The sequence below is a fragment of the Ixodes scapularis genome, unplaced genomic scaffold, assembly GCF_016920785.2.
Source record: "Ixodes scapularis isolate PalLabHiFi unplaced genomic scaffold, ASM1692078v2 PGA_scaffold4__175_contigs__length_147842914, whole genome shotgun sequence".
In the NCBI taxonomy this organism is placed as follows: domain Eukaryota; kingdom Metazoa; phylum Arthropoda; class Arachnida; order Ixodida; family Ixodidae; genus Ixodes; species Ixodes scapularis.
The window spans coordinates 127431934-127456453 of record NW_024609879.1 but is presented as its reverse complement, the minus strand read 5'-3'; the positions used below and the strand labels follow the sequence as shown (position 1 = coordinate 127456453).

General features: G+C 46.5%; 1 protein-coding gene across 1 annotated transcript; it reads left to right on the top strand.

Moving 5' to 3' along the window:
• The first annotated feature begins 481 nt into the window (after positions 1-481).
• LOC120848864 lies at positions 482-4084 on the top strand. Its single transcript, XM_040220905.2, has 2 exons — positions 482-1678; positions 1853-4084. The coding sequence occupies exons 1-2, from the start codon at positions 482-484 to the stop codon at positions 4082-4084; spliced, it is 3429 nt and encodes a 1142-aa protein (XP_040076839.2).
• Positions 4085-24520: the final 20436 nt, after the last annotated feature.

Sequence of the window (24520 nt, the reverse complement as noted above, 5' to 3'; positions counted from 1 at the left end):
TGTCGCACACCATCTGGAAATACTTCATCCACACGACAGCAGGCAAGAAAGCAATTCCACGTACCTGCACCCCAGCACCAGGCAGCAAACCAGAACTCTAACGAGCCGCCGGTATGGATACAACAACTCATACAGCAGCAACAGCAGCAAGCAGAGCAGATGAAACAAATACAGCAGATGCAGCAGCAAATACAAATGCAACAACAACAACAAACGCAGCAGTTCCTCCAACAGGTGACTCAAATGGTCGCACAACAGGTCGCTCAGATGTTCTCCCCCATACTTAGCCAACATGGACCCAGCCTGCACCAGCCGCAACCAACCTCCACTGAACAGCAGCTCGGCGCACCCACCGCCTGAGCGTCCTCCCGACCTCCTGCAGTGGAACTGCCGCTCGCTACGTCAGAGCGCTGCCGAGCTTGTCGAGCTCTTCCGCTTAACCGGAAGGCCGGCGGCGCTTCTGCTGCAGGAGACACGGGGGATGAGTCCGGGCATCTCGGGCTTCAACGGATACTTCCAACCAACGATTGAACACGGAGTAAGAGGCGGATCAAGTGACACATCTCAGACCATTGAAGCACAAGCTGCGGTGTTTGTGCGCAAGGGCCTCCCACAGGCACAAATAGATACGACGGCCTACTGCAACCCGTTCCAGGAGGTGGTGGCGGTTCGCTGCACGCTTGGACGTCACCGGGTCATCCTAACCTCCTGCTACGCGAGACCTGAGTCAAGCTGTTCCAGGCGCGGCCACGCTGGACAAGCCGGCTTCCAATGGCTGATGGACCTCCGGCAGCGCTACCCCCGTGACCGCCTGCTCGTGGCGGGCGATTTTAACGCGCACCACCCGGACTGGGGGTACTCGATTGCTAACGCCAGGGGCGCGCGGCTAAAGGAGGCAGCGGAGTTGGCGCACCTCACTCTGGCCAACGACCTCGACTACCCAACGCGCCACGGACTGCACGAGGGACAGCGAGACACCACCCCGGACCTGACCTGGGCAGACTCCCGTCTGGTGACCGACTGGCGGTGCGGACCGGACCCTATGGGGTTCGACCACTATCCCATCTGGCTGGAGCTCTCAACCGGCGGCAAAGCAGGGCGCAGACGTTTAACTCAGGCTATCGACTGGGACGCCTTCCGAAAGGCGGTGGCCACGTGCGAAGACGCGGTTCCCGTAACCGCAAAATTACTGAGGGCAGCGCAAGCGGCCACGCGAAACCTGGAGGTGGAAGACCAAGACCCGGTTCCCGACAAACATCTAATCAACCTGTGGGAAGCACGCAAGCGGCTCCACAAGATATATATTAACAACGGCAAACGATTCAAGGACCTAGTGCGTTTGCGCAACAAGACGGCACAGGCACGTAGATATGCCAAACGCCTGGCTCGCTCGAGGTGGCTTGACCACTGCGCGACGTTTGACGAACGAACTGGCACCCGCAAGCTATGGCGCGCCCACAGAGCCTTGACCGGCAAGACCAAGGCGCCCAACACTGCTCGCAACATCCAGCTAGCCACCGACCAAACTCCGGAGCAGTTTGAGGAAGCGGCCGCCAAGGCCTTTTTCCCACAACCTGCTAACGATCCGGACCTGTGCCTGTACGAACTGCAACCGCCGAGCGACACAGAACAAGACGCCCCGTTCACGATTCAAGAATTGACACTGGCCTTGGACTCTGTCAACGAGCGCAGCGCCCCTGGCAAGGATGGAATCACGTGGCGCATGCTGCGCAACCTGGACGAGCCGGAGAAACGAAAGCTCCTGAAAGAACTTAACGACGTCTGGGCGTCAGGAGTACTACCGGCCGACTGGAAACATTCAGTGGTGTACCCTATTCCGAAACCAGGAAAGAGTCCGGATCAAATACAGAACCTCCGACCAATCTCACTTACGTCTACGCTATGCAAGCTACTCGAACGGATGATCCTTACGCGACTCACTTATGTCTTGGAAGAAGCCAGGGACGACCCTTACTACGACACTGCGCAGACCGGTTTTTGCCCCGGACTGTGCACCCACGACAGCCTACACCTCCTTCGAAACTTTGTGGGTAAGAGGCGCCGAGGAACCAACAAGGTACCCGGACTCCTGGTGGCAGTGGATCTCCGGAAAGCTTTTGACACCGTCGAGCATTCGGCAGTGATCGAGGAACTCGAAGAGAGTGGCGCAGGCACCCGCATAATCAATTTCGTGAAAAGCTTCCTCAAGAATCGTACCTTTGAGATCAGCTCGGGCGCCCAGCAACCCCGCATGTTCCAGAATTTCCGTGGAGTACCTCAAGGAGCCATCCTTTCGCCGACCCTTTTCAACTTGGTCATGAGAAAAATAGCAAGAGTGTTGCGCGCCGTCCCACACCTTCAGCACACAACTTATGCGGACGACATCACCCTTTGGGTGGACCCCCGAAACACAAAGCTCGACACTAAAGAAACGGTCGAAACCATGCAGACGGCCCTAGATGCCATTGACCAGTGCCTGCAAACTACGGGCATGCAACCTTCCCCAGAGAAGACAGCCTTCCTCATCGTCGGCGGTCTTGAGCACAACAGAGCTCAAATACACCTGACCCTGGCCGGCCAGTCCATTCAGCGCTCCCCCGAACGCTGGATTCGCATATTGGGAGTCCCACTGCACGAACAAGGAGGAGCGCAAGAGTGGATCAAGCAACTCAAACCCAAGTGGCGACAACAGCTCCAACTCATTAAGAGAATGGGCAACCGCCTCGGTGGCGCGGGCACGAGCACCATCCGCTTGCTCACTCAAGCAGTCCTGACCTCAAAAGCCTGCTATGGAGCCGCATGTTTCGTCCTGACCAAGGCGCAGCTCAAACAGCTGGAAATATTGCATCGTGAATGCCTGCGTGCAATCACCGGTCTCCCAAGACACACTAAGACGGAAGAGCTGTATCGGTACTCGAATCTTCCGACTCTACAAGCCATCATTGAGACCCGCGTTGCCGGCCATCAGCGGCGCCGGACATCGACTAGAGCCGGTCAACGTCTTCTGAATTTACAGGGTTGGCGGCCTCCCGTAGGAGAGGCCCCGCCTCCGAAGAGCATGCCACCATGGGAGGACATTATGGTCAGAAACCCCAAGCCGCTCACTCGCAAACAACACCGCGAAGAACATTCAGAAGAAAGAGCTGCACTTGCTGCGCGGGCAGACCTCGTGGAGCACGCGGTCTTCACAGACGCCGCATGGTGCCAAGAGACGAAGCGGGCCACACTCGCCTACGCTACTGGCCAGGACCGATATGCTCAGACACTTCAATACGACAGCGAACCTAGCACGAGCCGCCTCGAACTGGATGCAATACACCTGGCACTATCTCGAATAAGAGAGACATTCGACCCAGTGGACGTACCCACCCGTGTAACCATCTTCACGGATTGTAGGGAAGCCCTTGCCCGTCTGGGGAAAACTCCTCGCGAAGGGACGCTCTGCCAGCGAATCAAGAGTCTGTGCTCGTATTTGAAAAACACCAAAGGTATTGAGGTGAGAGTGGACTGGGTCCCGGGACACGCGGGCGGCATCGGTAACGAGGCCGCACACGCGTGGGCGAGCGAGCAAAGGGAAGACCGCTCCAACCCAGGGATCTTCGTCCCCTTCGCGCCGCCGGACCCAGACCCCATAGAGAAGAAATCTGCGGCCCGACAAGAGGATCAGCGTCGGCTGCGAGATCAAACACCCTACAACCCGGCACCGCTACCCAAGGGTTTACCCAGAGGGGCACAAGTGTTAATTCACAAGGCCCGCACCGGAGCTGCGCTCACCGAAGACATACTCGCTCGGTGGCGTAGCTACAAACCACGGAGGGGCCGCCCACCCGACCAAGTGCCACCGGAAGGGTCCGAGCCCGCTGCACTTGTCGTCTGCACTACATGCACCGCCGGCGTGAGCCCGACGATCCGACACTTACTCTGGGACTGTGCCGGCTTGCGAGACAAAAGAGCCGAACACCTGGGGCCTCACATCGACACTTTAGAGGCCTGGATCACACCGGTTAACGAGGCACGGGCCAGGGAGACGCTGATCTCCCTATTGGAGTTCGCGTGCTCGACAGGAGTGCACCGCCGAATGTAAAGTTTTCCTACCTATGTTCCCCTTCCCCCAGTGAGGCCATGGCGCCACCCTTTTTGAAAATAAAGTTAATCATCATCATCATCATTCTTACACCCCTTGTAACATATACAACACCCCAGAACTTCAGTTGGGTGTACAGAGCACTGACGTTCAACCGTCGCCACCCAATTTCACGAGCAACTTCATAGCTGACTTGTAGAACTTATTCTAATGTAAGTGTGACTGACTTCGAAAACGTTATCGGGGTTTTCTTAACTCAACTTCAAAACCTGCGGTTTTTTTTGCTTTCTTCTTGAAGATTTTGACACGTGCTTTAGCTGTTTAATATGTTATACAACTCGGCTATCAAGCCACTTAAAAAGGAGTTGGAACTGTGGTCATAATAAATCAGAAATTAAAAATAAATAAAAGCAAAAAGATGAAATTTTCCTCAACAGAGGCTCTTCGCGTCGAACTTGAAAAAAAAGCGGAAAACTATTTTAAGTTTTAAGTCCGTATCGAGCGCCACAAGGAAATATAGGTGAATTGATAGATGACATAAATAAATGGTTAAACGAGAATAAAGACAATGATAAGATTGTACTAGGTGACATAAACATTGACACACATAGTTCGCATCCGATGACAAATAAATACCTCGATAGCATGGTACTATTGGGTCTAGAGCCGATTATACAGGATTTCACAAGAGAGGAAATATATAGAGGAAGACTAACACAATCATGCATAGACCATATACATACACGGACAAAAGAAGGGAAATCTGAGAAACAAGTTATCAAAGAGAAAGTAGCCGACCGCTATTTTGTGACAGTAACTATTGCAAACTTCTTTAAAACTTCACGACAAGCAAATGCTGAGAGTTCCTTTATTAATAATAAAAAATTAGATGCATACATACAAGAAATCAACTGGGAAGAAATTTCTAAAAAACAAAATCCAGGAAAACTATACCATCAACCTAATGGCATATTTAAACCGATTTATGAAAAATCAGCACAAAAAAGTAATCTAAGAAGAAGTTAAGAACGAAATGAATGTTTAACTAAAGAGATTGACGACCTAATCAAGGAAAAAAACGAAGGCCTGGCAGCTCTTAAAGCGTTTTCCGGATAATAGAACATATAAAACAAATTATCGAGCAATTAGGAACTAAGTGATCCATCATAAAATGCGCGAAAAGAAATTACTACTGGACCAAATTTTCAAAAGCAAAAGACATAGCACAATCCTGGTCACTAGTCAATCAACTGCTAGGACGAAAAAAGAAAAAAAAATGATAGAAGACGTAATTAAAGTTTACTTCAGAAATTCTCGTGATATGAAAACGCTTGCAAATGAATTCAATACAGAATATGTTCAATCAATTGAATAGCTTCGCTCTACGCCAACAGAAAGGCAACTTGATCAAATCAGAATCTTTGATTCACTTTTTCCTCCATAGATGTCTGAGAACGACCTAATAGAAATCGTGGGCCAAATCAAAACTAATAAAGCAGTGGGATATGATCAAATAAGGGCAAGGGACATTAAGTGCCACATCCACATAAAACCAGCTCTGATCCAGCTATATAACTGCATATCCTCAAGTGGTATCATTCCTGAAAAACCCAAGACTGCTATTGTTCGGCCCATATATAAGAAGGGCGAGAAAAATAAATTACTTAATTATAGACCGGTTTGTATACTCTCGGTAGTCAATTATATAATGGAAAAATACACCAATTCAATATTTCGGAGTTTTATCGTGAAATATAAGATATTAATTGGCGCGCAATATGGTTTCAGAGAAAAAATGGGAACTTCAGCTCTTTTGGGAGAATGTTTTCGATTATGTATATGAAACCATTGACTACAAAATATGTATTAGCTGTTTTTTATAGTTTCTAGAGGCGTATTTGAAACGATAAATCACTCTATTTTATTAGAACGATTGTGAAGCATATGGATTCGCTGATTAGTACATGACTTGTTACAAAATTATCTTCTAGACAGATATCCAATAGTGCGACTAGGATTGAAATACTCGTATAGTAGGACAATTTGGGTAAAACAAGGGGTACCGCAACGTACAGTTCTGGGCCCGCTTCAATGAGATTGCTCAAGTAAAACTAACAAGCAAATTATTCCAGTTTGCAGATGATACAGGAATTGTATACCCCCACAAAAATTATGAAGTCACCGTTCAAGAATTACAAGAAGAAATTCACAATATTTTTCAGTGGTACTGCAAAAATAAGATTATCGTAAATACTTCAAAAATCTAAACGATGTTCTTTAGAGACTCTAGAAAAATACTATTAGCTGAATTACCCATTAAAATGCATACTAAAAATTGCAATAACTGTTCATGCCTAGCAATTGAATATTGTGAGTGAGTGAATTTTCGCGCGGACCTAATTTCCGCGAATTTCGCGAATCACCTACAATTCACGAAAAACACGTCCCGCGAATAATCCGGGCAATATGTGGACGCTACAGAAGCTACACTCGATTCGCGAAAATTAGAACCCGCGAATAATTTCAAATTTTCAGCTTTGGCCCGATTCGCGAAAATGTGAGCCCGCGAAAATTAAGTCCTTTACAGTATGCAAAAAATGTAAAATACCTTGGAATGTATATAGACCAACAGCTTAAATAAAACTCTCACGTATAGCAAGTTCGCAAAAAATTAAGGACACTGATGTTCTATATGTTTCACATTCAAGATATGGTCCCCCATTCTGTACTTAAAATGATTTATAACTCATTAGGAAAGTTTGTAGTACAATATGAAATAACACTTTATGGTACCTGTGCCAAACACCTACAAAGAAAGGTTAAAACTCTCCAAAAAACAAATATTCAGAAGAATAGGTTGCCAAATAAAAAAAAAGAAACGATTTCATGGATGATATACATAAATAAATAGGCCTATTTTACTTTAGTGATCAATTGAAATATGACATAATCACAAAATTATTGTTAATCAATTACCACAAAATAGAAATCGTTAAAGAAAAATTACGACCAAATTGGGAATATTTAAACCATTAATAAAGACAAATTATGAAGAGGCTACAAGAAAATATTATGTGCCTTAACGTTTTAAGTTTTAACCAACTACCCGAGGAGCTGATTGAGTGTAAATATCCACATCCAAAGAAAAAAAAAATAGCAAGAATGTGGATCAATGAACAGAGGAATTAAAATAAGCAAAGCAAATTGTTGAGTGTATGTTTATACAGCAAGAGGTTAGTCTGTCTCAGTGGGCGTCTGGTGTCTCAGCTAGAGCCAGTGCGCTACAACCGCTAGTCTGGGGCCTTTAACGTGCACTACGTAGTAAAAGCTTGGTCTGCTGGGCAAGTTGGTAGTGGACATTCATATCAAAAATAGCGCAAAAGAGACGGGACAAAAAGACGAAGAAGCACACAGCGTTTGTCCTGTGTGCTTCTTCGTCTTTTTGTCCCGTCTCTTTTGCGCTATTTTTAATATGAATGTCCACTACGTAGTATACACCAACTCATGTTTACAAACAAACCGGAGCGCCCCTAGCGGACGCCACCGGCGCCGCGCATGCGCGGTGGATGGTGGGCAAGAAGCCCGCCGTCGCCCATAAACAAGCCATTGAATTGCGTTGTTGTCGGCGTCGGTGGGAGTCCCCGTGCTCTTTTTTGCGTTGCAATTGTTTATTCTGCGTTCTCCTAACAATGTCTGACTACTTGAGCGGCTTCAGGAAAACTATCGAGGCCAAACTTTGCGTGAATAATGTGACGTGCGGCGATTCATTTCACGTGGACGCCGCAGAATGGGCGCTAGAGCCTGACTCCCACGATGAGATTCTGCTCGCCATTTTCAGTCACGACGTCACTCGGACTGCAAAAGCGTGGACCGTAGCTGAGATGGCGGACGTCGATACTGAAAACCGCAAGTAGAATCGGGCATTACAAGTCGGTGATGGCCACTGGTATCAATGATCAACATCTTCTTGTGTCTATTTACACTTAGCCTACTTACCCCAACCAACCTTCAAAAGTGTTTTGAGGCCTGCACCTAGTTCTTATCGCAATTACCGGGTCAGCGCTTGGTTTACGGGCCGCTGTCGTTTGAACGAGCTGACGACAAAAAGCAACTAAGTTTGAAAGAGCAGACGACAGTTCGAACCCGTTCGCAATGGAGTACGGGCAAGAAGCACCGCATCCCGCGTCAACAAACCATTCGAATGTCACGTTGTCGGCGTCTGTGTGAGTCTGCGTACTCTTTTTCGCTTTGGAATTGTCGATTCTACGTCCTCATCGCAATGTCTTACCACTTTAATCCCCTGAGCAAAATTATCAAGGCTCGTTACGCCGCTAAACTTTCCGTAAATAACCATGATGAGATTCTTCTAGCTATTTTCGGTCGCGACGTCGCTCGTGTTGCAAAAGTGTAGAAGGTGCGGCGATGATCGACGTCGATACTGAAAATCGGAAGCGGGAACAGAACAAGCGTATCAAGTCGGTGATGGCCACCGGTACCAATGATCAACATCTTGTATCTACTGTTTACACCGAGCCAACTTAAGTCTTTTGAGGCCTGCAATTACTTCTTAGTGCAATCACCGGGTCAAAGTTTGGTCTACGGGCCGCTTTTGTTTCAACGAGCAGACGACAAAAAGCAGGCAAGTTTGAAAGAGCAGACGAAAGTTCGAACGATCAGCCGGCCGTGTGAATTTGAAGACGCACTGAACCCGTGGGTGGTCCGGACAACTTGGAGGTTTTCTCTCGTTCATGTTGGAACAAAGCAAAAACATCTGGCGACCACAAAGTGTTGCCCGCACAAGCAATCGTAGTTCGACAGCGTCTGGTTTGCCCTTGTCACGGCTAATATCCACGTTCTCGGACGAACGGAGGGGGCGGAAACACATGAAAACTGATCTTCAAACCTTTCCAGACTCTCTTGGTACAGTTCCCGTCGCAGCATTTTGACGAGAAGGCAGGTTTTTTGTCTCGTTTCTTCCAAAGGAACACAGGAATGCATGTCTCGCACGGCGACTTCTGCCCACCGCCCCAGACCGGAAGTGCGTCCGGCGCGCCACCACCGCGGCGTGACGTAGAAGAGTTGAGTTGGTGTATACACTCTAAGCCCTGTCCCACTTAGTAAGAGGGACATTTCTTCGATTTTTTCCCACTTAACTTTAAGGGGGGCGACAGACCTCTTAATATTACATGGAGATTCTCCCTCTTAATTAAGTGAGACACCAGCCCTCTTAAAGTAGGCGATACGGCGTCTCCCTTAAATTTGACGTCAGAGTCTCTTGGTAAGAGGGACATTTTTTAGATATTTTCCCCCTTAAATTTGGAGGGACAGTGGCCCGCTTAAAATGCAGGGGTATAGTCCCCCTTAAGTCGGGGTCACGCTGCTTATACATCATACAAAATACATTCTGCAGACATGCTCCGGAACGAGTCGCCGCGACATCCGAGCCTCGTACGCCACGAGGCAACCGAATAAAGAGGTTGCTTTGTCACGTGGCATACAAAGCACGGATGTCGCGGTGACTCGTTCCGGAACATGTCTGCAGAATGTATTTTGTATGATGTATAAGCAGCGTGACCCCGACTTTAGGTTATCTCTTTTATTGTATCGTAGAACTTCTGCTCCTTCGTGTTTGGACTGTCAGCTGACATGCTACACTGCAGTGATGCAGTTCTCGCACTTTCGCTGATATTGTTTAACCAAAGTTATTCTGTGCTGCGTAACACAATTGAAATTTGATCTGTATATTATGTTTGATAAGCGGAATCAATGTGTTAAATAAAACAGTAACAATCTTTAAGAGTAAACACGTGTTTTATTTGACATGACACAAGAAAATATTTTGAAATGTCTTTATCAAAATAGTAATTTTATAACGATGTTCTGGTAGCTTTTACGGATAAAAAAGACGTTAGAACGACGCCAGAAATTGGCGTTTCTTGGAAACAATCACACAAAATAGTTCGTGCTGCAAAGTGACTCCTTTTGCCTATCATAAACAATAACAATACAATCGTGCTGAAAAAAAAATTTTTTTTTTTAGCGGATAACACAAAAATTAAGTACATTCTAAAAAAAGCCCGTGCGTCTACTTTCCCGCACAACACTTGGAAAGACAATCACCATAACTCTCGGAGGCAGCTCAGCGAATGCAGATGCCGAAACATATGATTATACCAAAAAAATTAGTTGCGACACTAACCACAACAAGCGTGACGTTTTGCATTGCTTAATGTCACAACTCAGACTGGGTTTTTTGGTCTAATCTTATGTTTCGGCATCGTGATTCGCTGAGCTGCTTCCGTGAGTTACGGTGATTGACTTTCCAAGTGCTGTTCGAAAAAGTAGATTCCTGTGCTTTTTTTTTTTTTTTTTTTTTTGGAGCGTAGTTACCTAGTTCATAGCATTAAAAATGAATTATTCGGCGTCTCTTGTCATCAGCAGAAGCTCGGAATTCCTGTTGTTTTCGAACGGCCATAAGCAATTTTCTGAGCTTCTCCTACATAAACTGAATCGAAAGACTTTATTTTCAACGAGCAGAATTTAGAGGAGTCCAAAGGTTTGTCCACATGCCACAGGGTAGAAGAGTCCCGTTATGTAATACACCCATAAGCACATGACTGGTGCCCCCTCCATGGTCGTGCTAGCGGAGAGTTTCTGACCAGTTCCCAGAAACGATCCGTTTCTCCGAACCGAAGAAAGTCTTGGGTCCTGGAACTTTTTCGTCAGGGATAAAATCGTCCTGCAAACAGCAATTGTTAAAAAAAAAAAAATAATAATAAAAAAGCGTCAGCGTCAATCTTCCATTTCTATTTTTGCATTCGCTTTTTCACATACCATAGGCGATGAGAGGACTTCTGGCCAATCGAGACCGGAGAATGGTCTTCATGTTCAAGAATGTTGTTGGGTTGTCTCCGCAGAAGGCCCCTTTTACCTCCTCCAGTTTCTTCAGCATGGTGACGATCGTGTTATGGAACCGAAGCTGTGCATCCACCTTTAGCTGAATAAAAGACCATATTGTTTTCCTTTATATACAGAGAGTTGGAATTAGAATGAAGGTAATGAAGCGCTTTCACCTGTTTTCAAGCAGGCGGTAGGAAACAAATGCGAAATTAAAGTGCAAACAGTTCAAAGATTCGGAGCCCAATCTGTATACGATGAAATAGCGAGTGACATTAGCTTATGACGTAAGCAAAGTAGAAATTTGGGCTAGTTGGTTTATGATCAGTATTTACAGCGCCAAAAAACGACAGGACAAAGACGAGAGTAAACAGGACGAGGCGCTGCGCCTCGTCCTGTTTACTCTCGTCTTTGTCCTGTCGTTTTTTGGCGCTGTAAATACTGATTATGACGTAACTTCTGCTACTATTAATATTTGGTACGAGAATAGACTGCTGTTTTAAGTAATTTACGCGAATCGTATTTGTATTACCAAGACAAAACGAAAACGCATTTAGAAGTAGATGAACATTAGAAGTCCCATGTGCTTTGGAAAGTAGGGATTGCATTTGCGGCTCGAAGCTGCAGAAGAGATCTAATGCATGTTTTAAAAAGCAACATAATCAAATAAAAAAAAAATATATATTTCTGTTGACGTTTCGGCGCAAGTCATTCATTTATTCTTTTTTTTTTCAGAAGCAACGCATAGGCCAACAGAACGTAAATAGAGCCTACCTACATACCAGAATACAAGCCTACCTACATACCAGAATACAAAAAGTTCATAATTACCGAGTTTTGTGGGCCGTGTGCGAGTGGCCGCAGTAGACTCATCACTCAGGGTGGTGCGTTCCACCGTGCAGAGGGTCCCGGTAGAGCTCTGTACACGAGAAATCCGAGCAGAACCCCCGTCTGATTCCCTTCATGTCGACGTTTGTTGCCATTGCCTCAATCTGAAAACAATATTTTTAACGGTCAGTCATATAAACTTCTGTTTATATATTTTTCGCAGATGTACCACACAGAAAAAAAGATATTCAACCAGCTACAGAAAACAAGGAGCATAATAAACATCATAAATAAAATCTCCAAAAACAAAAACATGATCGGCGACGAAAAAAAAAAAAAAAAAAAGCCGGTAGCTTTGCTGGCGCGACCGTCAAAATATAACAAACAAAAAAGTACGGCAAGAAAATATTAAAAAAAAAATACTCCACGGCCATCGCGGCACTTTTCCCCTCTTTCCGCAGACGCCGCGACGCCGACGCAACGCGCAAAGAAAAAAAAAAAACTTTTTTTCTTCTTTTTTTTTTGTGGGGTTTGAATTAGAAGCTTGTCCACCCTTCCCCCCCCCCCCCCCCTTTTCACATACATACACATACTTCATGGGTTTTTGCTCGCCTCCCACTTGAGAAAGAAGTTCATAATCACTGTAACGCTAACGATGTCTACAACATAACGTTGCAGTGTAAATTGCTGTAATGAACTCTGAAGGCAAACAAACGCAAAATCGCCAACATTGTTTCCGTCAATCAACGCTCTCGGGCGGTCAACCTCAAGCATTTAGAGTGCACACCGAGAAAGAAATCGGCGAGCCAAGCTTACAAACACTGACTGTCCCAGCTAGGGTGCCTTTCTGCTGGCCTTGCCTTAGGGAGGGTGATGCCATCCTTTGTAGTACTCGATTCCGACAGTGTACGCTCACGGATAAAATACAAGGAAATTGCCGTTAATGAAATGCCGGCGTAGCAGTGCCAAAGCTAGCAGCTCGAGCTGGGAGAAGAACGAACGCGCGTCCGAAATTAAAAAGTAGACAAAAGCGTCGGGCAGAAAATGGTCTGATATCACCAGCCTAAGACAGACGCGTACACATTGGGGCATCCTAACCCGCTAAAAGTGTTTTGTGCGAAAGACAGCCCTGCGGCTCACGGCAGGGCAAACGATTATCGACGCTTTGTCGTAGCTGAACGAGCAGATCCAGGAAGCGACCGCGTCCGCGGACTACAGCTGAACACTCTTACTCTACATGCAGAGCTCGTACATCTCACAGCCAGCGTGAAAATATTGATGACTCGTTATTCCCACCCGCAATGCACCCAAAACAAAAGCGTCAATATGACAGGATTACTCACCCGAAGAAAGTCAAACGAGCAGCATGACGCTTGCGACCCTCCGGCAACGACCGTTTCCAGCTCTCCGTGAATTGGCGCGAAGCCTTAGCACCGTCCGAACGCTTTGCCGTGGATTAGTGCGCCTGCCCCTCTCCTCCTGACCGAACTACATTGGTCCAGTTAAGAGGGACCAGTCCCCTCTTAATATGAAGGGAGACGCGTGAATCTTTCTGTCGGTCTTTCCTGTTCAGAGGGACTAACGAAACGGTTTCCTTGGTCTCTCTTAATATGTTGGTGTCCCTCTAGATGTTGCTATTTTATTTTTCAATTTCCCTCTTAAAAAGAGCTGTCCCCCTGAAAGCATTGTTGTCCCCTCTAAAATCAGAGGGACAGCGTTTTTTATGAGAGACCGGTTTTAGAGTGTAGTGATACACGACCGCACACCGGTACGATGCACATCCAGATCGAAACGGGCAGGAGCGGGGAGTGAGCCCAGCATCCTGGGTTCTGCAGCGCGAGCTTTCGCTCCATGTGCTCCGAGTTGGTGTGCGCTAGACCACTCAGACACCAATCCCCAGGCCCTCCAGATAAGCAATACCAAACTCTACGCACGCTTCTGGGTTATATCCAGGAAGCTGGCATAGAAGTGCATTCCTTCCCCCATACCGCGAGTCCAGGCCGCGATGCCATTGACTCATTCCTCTCCCTCTCCCCCTTAAAGGGGTTCAAATAAACGTTTTATACTACTACTACCCCAAGGGAATTAAAAAAAGTGCCAATTAATAAGAAGTACCAACATACGACCGTAACCACTGTATGAATTATATTGATTATTAAAACAACGCTTTCAGAAACATTAGTAAATAGCAGTGTGTACCTAATAAATAGAGGCCCGTTCTACCGGTTATAGTGTACTCGTGTACGTCCGCTTCTTCTAATATAATTTGTTTGTTCGATTAAACTTATAAAATGAGTGAAAACTGTAAAAATTCTAGTTGTTAGTCACCTGCCGCGTCCCACACACAAGCCTTCTTGGCTTACGTGGGTACAGAGCGAAATGTATTAAAAAAAGCCGTTTACAACGCACTGTAACGCCGAATTAGAGCGCAGCTCTTGAGGTGGAATGAGTAGGGAGGGGTACTGAGGGGGAGGACGAGGGGGTATGGAGAGGAGGGTAGACCTTCCTCTGTCTCATCATCCTCCCCTCATTCTTGAATATGCCCCGGGGCGTCACGTGACCTCGGGGAGGGGGGGTCACGTGGCCTTGGGGTGACCTTGGGGGTTCACGTGACCTTGGAGTGACCTTGGGGGTCACGTGACCTTGGGGTGACTTTGGGGGGGTCACGTGACCTCGCGGTTATGCCGACGGCGACGCCGCTCAAGCCGGAAGCGGGACCCTAAAAGCTGCGCTCTAAAAAGAGAATAAATTGTATTGTATTGTATTGTATATCACACCGTCATCAAGCCTCTCGCAAAAGTTGGTGCAGTAAGTTCGACCTCAGCGCTTTGTACGTCGAACTGAAGTTTCGGGGTGTCCTATATGTGACAAGGAGTGTAAGAATATACCCCTTTTTTTTAGAGTGTGCTTGAAAGAACAGGGAGTAAATAATCTTCGTGTAGAATCGCCGAAGAATACGTACAAACCACGCAGCTAAAAAAGAACATAACACGCATAAATCATCCGCTGTGACTAAAGTCACTAGATTATCTGGGACGGCTAAGAACGCAAAAGAAAAGCGCGGCGAAAAGAGTGAGAGTGGGAACAAGAAATCTCCTTGAAAACGAAGATGACATCAGGGCACAGGATTGCTTGACAAACAGCCAACCCGCTGAATGGCCGCTGAGAAGCTGGTGGTAGCGTTTTCAACATTGGTTTAGAGTGTAACGCGGTTTCCCCTTACTGTAAAATGTTGGCAGTGTTCGCATTTAGTCTATACGTATATACATATCAGTCATTTGCTTTAGTTCGATTTTTGACCAAAGTTACCTTTTCAAAGTTGAAATTTCACGCGGTGCGGACTATCACCACATGTGAGCTACACGAGGATTTGTTTCTTCTCGATCGGCAGTTATCACGAGACGCAACTGATTTAATGAATTACAGTTTCTGATTAATGATGATTATTTATGATACAAACTTCTGTGGAAAATAATACAGCAGACATAAGTCAAAGTTCGCTGTATATGGGATTTTTTTTTTTTTTTACGTACAAACTGTGAATTGGGTACGGACTATGCACCAGGCGCGGACTGCAGTAAGGAAAATACGGTACATAACACATTAGAGAGCTTTGAGGAACCGTTTTTGCGCATCCAATACGCTATTTTGGGCTCTGAGTGCGAGCTGCGAATACGCTAAAACAGAAGACTCCCCTAAGCGCAGTTCGTACCGGAGGGCGAATCGTACCGTATTGGATGTACAAAAACAGTTTTTTAAACTCTGTAATAGGTCTTCTGATAACGAATGAGGCAGATGGTAGTGTAAGCTCTAGCTTGCTCCTGAACGGCATTCCTATATCTTTGTTTTTATTATCCAATCGCTATCTCTAGGTTGATCCAGAGAATCGTACAACTAGTATCCTCTGCAGACTTTGCATCTGGACGACCAGATCAAATCGAATGAGCCGAGACCGGCTCCCGCGGACGCCCGATTGTCGACGTTTCTTGGTCGTTGTCATCTTAGACGGACGAGCCGACGCAATTTTTGGAGCGCGTCTGTGTTCCTTCGACATCGGTGACGGTACGCGGGGGAAAAAAAGCGAAACTATCCATCAACCTCACAAACATGTCGCCAAGGACGTTCCAGTTCTTTACGGGCTATTGCAAGCAGCTTGTGTCCCCGTAGCGTTGGTATTTGCATTCCATCTTTTTGATTGATTTGTCTATTTATTTCGGCGAGCCTATCTCATTCGTTACGCGATCTTCGGGACAACTTCAGCCAGAACGTAGCGCGGGTGACGGAGGAGGGCTTACCGAAAATAAACTACCGCAGTCGTCAGGCAGTGTGAACCATACTATGGTCTATAGACTTTTTTTTTGTTACGTCGACTTTGAGTCGATTTTTTTGTCGTTTTTTTTGCATATTATTTTTCCTGTTTAGCGTCCCTATTTCTAATGCTTCATTTTTTTACCTTTGTCCAAATAATAATGCACAATAAATGCCGGGCACGTCGCTGCATTCATGTATGCAGGAAGAACTGGAAGCGTGGAGAATGTGTGACGTCATTTATATGTCCAACCGGCTATATAGACAAACCAGAAACGAGGGATAAGAATAGACAATTCGATTTGTGGACGGTTGTGCCAGTGAACGCGTTATTTAGCTTGAACTCCCCTTGAAGCTGATGTGAGCTACGGTCTCTAGTTTGTTGGGGTAAAAAAAAAAAAAAAGTGTAGCGAACAACACTATAAAAATGGGGCGAAATCACTGCTGCCGTTACGCTGATTCGAGAAGGAATTCGTCAGCATTTCGCGTAGCGGTTATATATATAAAAAAAAAGCATAGGGAATGCACTCTCTCAGCACGTTTCTGCGGTGTGAACATTGCCGAAACCCCGCTTTTCCTTGGTGCAAGCAGATCAGGTCACTTAACGTGCGTATGAAGGACCTGCGCTCTAAGTGCGCAATATGACACAGACACTTCGTTGTTGTGCATATATTTTTGTGCATATAGGGGCGACGACACCGTGCGCTTAGGGCCCGATTTCATGGTAAGTCGACTGTGCGTCAAGAATGGCATGGCAGGCCGAAGAACGCAGCCGCAGCCCGTGTGCGTCCCTGCAGGTGTCCATGGCCGGCGGCAGGAGTTTCCGAGGGCCTCCAAAGCGCGCATCCGCACCCCGGCCGCTTATTTTGAGAGGCTAGGCGATAGGACGCATAGCAACGACGGCTGCACAGGATTGGCTGGTTATAAAGAGCGACGGCGATAGTAACACCTAGCAACCGGGGTGCACTGGGGTACAGCCAGGCTAGGGCGTATTTGGGACGCCGGCGGGGCGCCGCGAAACGGCGTGGACGGGTGAGCCAAGATGGATTAATATTTTGTAATTAACAATCCGCAGTCTGTCGCCGCGAAGTGGCTCGAACAGGGGGGCAGGCATGGGTTAACAGGCGTCCCAGTTATACATCCACCGTTCCCAACTGTGCGCCGCCGAAATCGGTAAAGGGGGGACGTCGCCGGCGATCTCTGGTTGGTCGGTGTTACTCCTATATAACCAGCCAATCCAGTGCGGCCTCCTTTGCTATGCATCCTATCGCCTAGACTTTCGAAATATGCACCCCGCCGCCATCTGTCGATGCTTGCAGAATCTGTTTCCTAGCAGTTTCCACAGCCACCGGGACTGTGGCGCCATCCCGTAGCGACGTTGCGAACTCTGGATACGCGTGCTCCAAACGAGTACAAGGTCAACGCACGTAGCGGGGCACCAATGCTAACGCATTAAAGAAAGAAAAACGCTCGGCACAGTATACAACGCACCAAAGTACATTGTGCATTAGACAGAGCTTTGTTTCTGTAAGCTACCATCCTGGATAAAAAAGAAAGAGAAAAAAAAAGCTTTTAGTGACGCCAGTTGAAATGGTGCCCTCGCAATGGGCAAGTTTTGACGTCATTCCTCTCTGGGAAATCTGGTGTGGAATTCTCCTACAGTTCTCATATTGCAACAAATTATAACCAACGAGGGCAGAATAAAGGGCTTGGCCAGTCTTAATCCCCTTTTTATCACTGGCAGTTAACGAGACTGTAGCTTCACCTAAGTGAAACCATCAGTTCTATTCAAAAACTCAGTGATGAACAGCGCTATCAACACCCCCCCCCCCCCCCCCCCTCTAATTATTAAGTTGTCCGTGCCTCCCTGCGGTGGTAGAGGGCCGATGCAGTCTAAGTGAATTGCTTTCAAGGAAAACCGTATTGCCGCCATTCTCTACGCACATTCTGTATTCAAAACTCGTGTCCCTTCTCGAACAAATCCCGCAGAGATGATATAAAAGAAACCTGAATGACAAATGGCGTCGCAAAAAGTAGCGACACTCTCTCCCCGGCCTTTTGATAAATGGCATAGCGTACATGTGTATGCCAGCAAATATTCGCCTTCTCCTCTCAATAAAACATTTAAAAAATGAAGAAAAAAAATCTTCCACGGAGGGAACCAGTTGGGACACGCGCGAAACGGCCAACGTCTGTATCAAAAAAGTACGCGCCTAAAAAAAAAAAAAAGAACTAAAAAGATATTAAATTTTGTTTTCGGTCCATCACTCCCGAAACCCAGGCCGCCAAGCCGACCCGTCATGTGACACATGTAAGCCAGGTTTTGATGCGTTCGAGTTGCTATTCTCTCGCAGGTTGTTTGTACACCCATTTCGTCGCTGACGAGGCACCGTGCGACGAGGCGGCTGGCCTCCGCCGGACGATAAACCGATGGAGACACGAACAGGCCCAGGCGTCATATACTTCTTTTACGGCGAACCGCGATTGGTTCAATGTCCGAGCTGTTTCACGTGATTGGCTAAGTATACCGAAGAAACAACGCGACAAAGGCAGCGGTCGCACTGCTCATACATCATGTACAAGAGACACGGTGTTCACTAGCAGACAATGACGACAGAACTATCATCGGACATTGTCTGCAAACTGTCTTTTGTATGATGTAATAGTTGCGTGACCGTGGCTTAAGAAATCTGGAGCCTCTATGCTTCACCGAGCCAATCTCGGCAATTTCCGGAGGATGGTCGGCGAGAGCGATGAGGCTTAAAATACGTTTAGGCTTAAAAAGAAGACGGTTTTATACACTGGCGCAGGGCATGGTGAAAACGTTGCGCTTCAGTGCACAAGCGCAGACTGCATGGAGAGCAAGTCGTCCGCAGGACTTCCGGTGACTTCCGAACGACTCCGAGCTCTGATTGGCATATATATATATATATATATATATATATATATATATATATATATATATATATATATATACAGGGTGCGGCCGTAAAAACTTTCAAATTTGGGACGCCTAGCAAAAAACGAATTTCAAACGTACATACCTAAAATTGGGCACACGAACGTCGTTTATTCCAAAGTTTTTTGTCTATTTTTTTCAGACGTCAACTCTGGACTAGCGAATTATTAGAAAGATAACAAAAATGTCAGACGTGCATTTCCTATGGCCTATACCCGCCCGTTCGCCGTCTGCTATCTAATTCGCGACGCCGCTCCCAGATGGCGCACTGAACGCAAAAACGAGGGAAACGCCGCACGAAAGGCTGGTGTCGGGCGAGATAATCGCGATAAAAAGTGATTTTACCGAAATATGTGAACGATTATGCCCTTTTACTTGAAATTTAGAAACTGGCGGACGCCCTCGTTTAATAAAAATATGTTCTAAAGCAGACGAACGTGTGTCTTCCTTTGTCGTCTGCTTATCTGTTGACACATCCGTTCCCGGTGAAAGCTCAACTTTGGAATCAAGAGTGCCGCTGCTGAGGCATCTTGATTGTTCCTATTTATTGTTTTTGTTGCACTACCTTCTGCAGTTATTATCAAAATATTTTCCGCGCCGCCCTGCCATGCCGCAATACTCGGCAAGTGAGTGTGCCCAGGCAGTCAAGTGGTACGTGGAGCGGAACTCGGTGGCCACAGCACAACGAAAATTTCGCACTGCATTTCATCAACGCCCGCCTTCACGCCCGACTGTTTTGAGTTGGGCGGATCGTTTTGTGAGTGGAGAAGACTTTAAAAAGAAGAATCCAGTCAGTGAACGTGAGAGCCTGCTGAAAAATGAGGAGCTCATTGAAGCGGTGCTTGCTGTCTTCGAGAGCGACCCGCAATTCTCAACAAGACGAGCAGCTGTAAATAAATGATCTCGTCGCATCATGGTGTCTTCTTGCTTGCATGACGATCTGTCAGAACTTGACTCGAAACAGGTAATTTCAACAATCGTTCATATATTTCGTTCAAATACCTTTCTATCGCGATTATCTCGCCCGACACCAGCCTTTCGTGCGGCGTTTCCCGCGTTTTAGAGTTCAGTGCGCCACCTGGGAGCGGCGTCGCGAACCATATCGCAGACGGCGATCGGGCGGGTATAGGCCATAGGAAATGCACGTCTGACATTTTTGTTATCTTTCTAATAATTCGCTACTCCAGAGTTGACGTCTGAAAAAAATAGGCAAAAAACTTTGGAATAAACGACGTTCGTGTGCCCAATTTCAGGTGTGTATGTTTGAAATTCGATTTTCGCTAGGCGTGTCAAATGTGAAAGTTTTTACGGCCGCACCCTGTATATATATATATATATATATATATATGTATATAAGTGAGTTAAGAAGAATTCGGCATTCTGGCATCATCGCAACTTTTGTGCAAGAAGCGGACGAACTTGCACTCCGCATAGTCTTCTTGGACATATTTTAAGCCTCATCATTCGCCCGGCTTCCTCTGAAGATGGCAGCCATTTGGCTCTCCCAATTGCTGTGCGGGAAAGTAGACGCTGCACACTTCTGAGAGTTTAGATCTGCACCGTTAATGGTTAACAGCACGGCGACCCTTAGGCAACGAAAATAAATAAATAAATGTGCCCACCCGAGAGGCTCGGCAACCTGTGGGTGGGACCAAATGTGCAATCTTGTAGGCACAATCACTGTCAGATTCCGTGTGGCGTACCTTATAACTCAGCGTAGGTGCGCACTCCACACACACACACGCAAACAAAACTCCATACGGTTTGTGCAGAGAACGTCACCCAATACGTTCAGAATTCGATCAAACAGGTTAGGCGTTTTTCGTTTTTTTATTTTTCGTCCTAAATTCCATCCATCAGAATCAATCTTGTGCGGTATTGTCGGGTATACGAATGGCCCCCAACGAGCCCCGTGCAATCCTCACAAGGATAAATCTAGATTCTGGTCCTCCCATCCCGGGCTGGTGTAAGGTGCAAATGCGGGCGCGAGTCGACGCCGGCCGATCTGTCAAACCCCCTCAAGTTACATTGTTCATTCAAGCTGGGACCCCGACGTGGGCTTGTATCACGCCGAGTTGCCCATCAGCCCACCAGAGGGCGTGTTCGAATCCTTAATGAGACGTCACGCGCAGCGGGAGCTCGCACCTGCGACCAAAGTGTATAAATTGTATCTCCTGGCGGTTGTACAACGTAATGTCCTCCTGCTTCCATCGCTGTGGGAAAAACGAAACTTGCGGTGGACCAAGAGTTTTCTGCGTCCTGTTCACATACAGATGCTAACGCCCTAAAAAATACAGGGCGTGGCAGATTAAGTCAACGCTCTTCGCTTTAGTATTCCTTATTTAGCGTTTTCATGGGCCAGTGCTCTATTCCTATTGGCCGCGAAGCTTGCGTGACCAAAAGCGTCGCTGTTGTAGAAGTTCGCGATTGGCCAAATCATTGCTTCCTGTATATGATAATGCTTGCCCAATCGCCGATTCTCGGCGACGCAAATCCTGCCAATCACGGTGAGACAGAGGCCAATTCTGCCAATCACGGCGAGGCAAATCCTAGTCGTGCCGTCACGAAAGGAAACCGTAAGGTGGCATTACCGAAACATCTCGTAGTCCTGGATTTGCCTGAAACTTGTTAAACACATACATAAATGAAATAAAATTAGATGAAATATCGCTGATATAAAACCCAGATATAGAAACAAAAATGTTTTTTATTCGAATTTATTGAATTTACAATTATTGTCTTAAAAGTGTTTGTTTTTTAGGTGAAAGACTCTATACTTTATTTCAGAAATGTCTGCAGTGCAGACAAAGGCATGGGCATGAGCGCGTGGCTTTGAAAAGGACCTCCTCCTGTGCGCGAGTTCTAGAACAAACAAAAGCATTCTGCTGAGCTATTAGCAGCGAGATATGTTTCGGTGGCGCCCTCGTTGGATTACCTTTCGTGACGTCATTACCTTGTGAACGACAAGTTCGATGGTGTTTGTAACGGGCATGGTGGAAGCCTGAAATCATTGCGCTCTCAAAGCAACACTGCCAACACCGTCCAAATTGAAGTTCTTACATTCCTCTTATTTCCGTCGATGAGACATCCTTTGCTGTCGTCACAGTGAGCATTCGGCCAATTGTGGTGGGCCGACCACAGCGACGCTTTCGATCGCTCACGTCGCCAATAGCATCACGCGCCCGCGCCTTTGTCTTTACTGCAGATGGTTGTGAGATGGAGTACACTAGCAACAACGAAAAAGTGACGACAGCAGAAGTCAGAGATTTACTTTGTTCTAAAGAGATTACAAGCAGTTCCATATGGTGTCAGATAAATGCTTTAGAAGATCATCCCAGTGCCCGTGCAGCAGCACGAAACGAGTGCTCGGCATAGTCCATTTTTCGACGGACCGCTCGACCTGCAAGCCTGCTGTCCACTGATGTCGCAGCACCGAAAAGTGCGGTTTTATATATTTGAATGTTGGTTTTGGCATCGTTTTCACTTGCCGATTTCACAAGAACTATTCCGAATTTCGCGATACTATAAATAGCATACTGGAAAACGTAAAGGTCGGTGATTCCAAAAATATAGTTAGTTGGGGTGGTTCAAAGGAAATCGCCGTAGTAGTACTGCTCCTTTAAGAACCCAATCAGATTGTTGATGAGCCGACAAGAACGCCAAGATGTGAATCACGATGCAAGAAGCACTAAGATTATAAGCAACGCCCTCCGGTTTTCAAGTTGCCAATGACTGTACAAAGCCAGAAAAATATGCATGCGCAAACAAAGTAATGCTCAAGACCTATTTGCATTCTTACGACTCACAAAGCGACGGGTCGGGCCACAAAACACGTCGTCAAAAACGCAGACACCCCCCTTTTTTTTTCTCTCTCTTTCTATTTCTCCCCTTTTTGTCGTAGTGCCACCGGGGAGAGTACCATCGAACACTGAAGTTCCTCGAAACTTGAGAAATTCCGGAATGGAAGACACTTCATCCGTGAAAATGGTCTTGCGCCCGTCCGCCTCAGTCGCACTGCATGGGCCCCCTCCGCCTTGCCGAGTGCTTTACCGCTTGAGGAGTTCACCATTCAACCAAAAACGCCCGCCATATACCGAAGCGGGAGTTTGAGTGAAGGCAGTTCACTATTCTTGCATCTTTCTTTTCCAAACGGTCCGGATGGAGTGCGTTGGGTGGTAGAGAAAAAAAACTTTTTTTCCCCTTCTTTTTTTAGAAGCCATCGTTGGCGCCGTCATGCCAGCTGCTGGGGGCTCTTCACGGGTCCAGCGGGTGTCTTGGTTCTCACGTTGGGGGCGTCTGCATGGACGAGCAAATAACGCGCGGTTAAAGACGGCCTTCTTTCGGTTGAAACCTGGTCAATCGTGAAATTGATATCTTCTTTTGTGCGCGGATAAAAGTTCTGCGCCGCAGGTAAAGCTCACGGCTTCCGTCTACAAAAGGGCGAGTCCTGGATACTGACGGCCGATCGATGCGAGAAGGCAAGGTGTTTTCGAGGAAACATCGTTCGCCCGGCATCTATAGAGTACTTTTAAATTTCCAACTTTGCTATTTTTATTTTATTTAAACTTCTTTCGCTACAGTTGGCGATTTTCATGCCCGGTATTTATTTTTAGTGACGTCTCGTTATTGTGGACAGCTCTGTTCCCCCAAATAAGCGTCCCTAGTATGAGTTGTTCAAAATATTGAGACAAAAATGCTCGTATTTACCCAACACGTTTCAACGGAGTCCGCATTAACAAGAAATGACTTACCTGCTTTTCCCGGACACGAACTTGGTGCTACAAAGAAAATAGTCCTCAAATGGAACGACACAGTCCGCAGAAAACAAAATGATCCCATAGTGAAATCAACAGTGAAAACGCTAAGCAAAGTTGTTTCTTATTCTTGCTCAATGACATTGCTAGCTTACACGCTTACATCCTTCAGCAAGAACGGGTTTACTTCCTTTTTTTCCTCGTTTCGCTGCTTGTCACTTTCAGCGCCTTTCGTTTTGGCGATCCGTTCCTAATATCCACGTATTGCCTTGTAGTAGCCAGACAGGCAGATTAGTACGATGTAAAACAATTTGACGATGTTTTCGGTGACTTCATATTGCATAAACACGCGATTGGACTTCATGACGATACCGATCGGTAGATCCAAGTACTGTCTGTTTGTTTCTCATTTCGCGTTATTTATCCGTATAGACGCGAGGGAAACACAAGGTCAAGTAATTGACTACTGGTTCAGTCGTAGATAAATACTGGACCTTCCTAAAAAAAACTATATATTTAGTGGCAGTAGGAAAGCTCCAAACTTTTCAATACAGATGTAACAAAACGAAATTGCTAAGATCTCAATTTTGACGTTGGTCAATCGGGGATGCAGTATATGTGCCCGACCGGACCAAATATAACTGGAAACACGACGAAGTTTAGAGAGATTGGAAGCCTTTTGCATCTGCT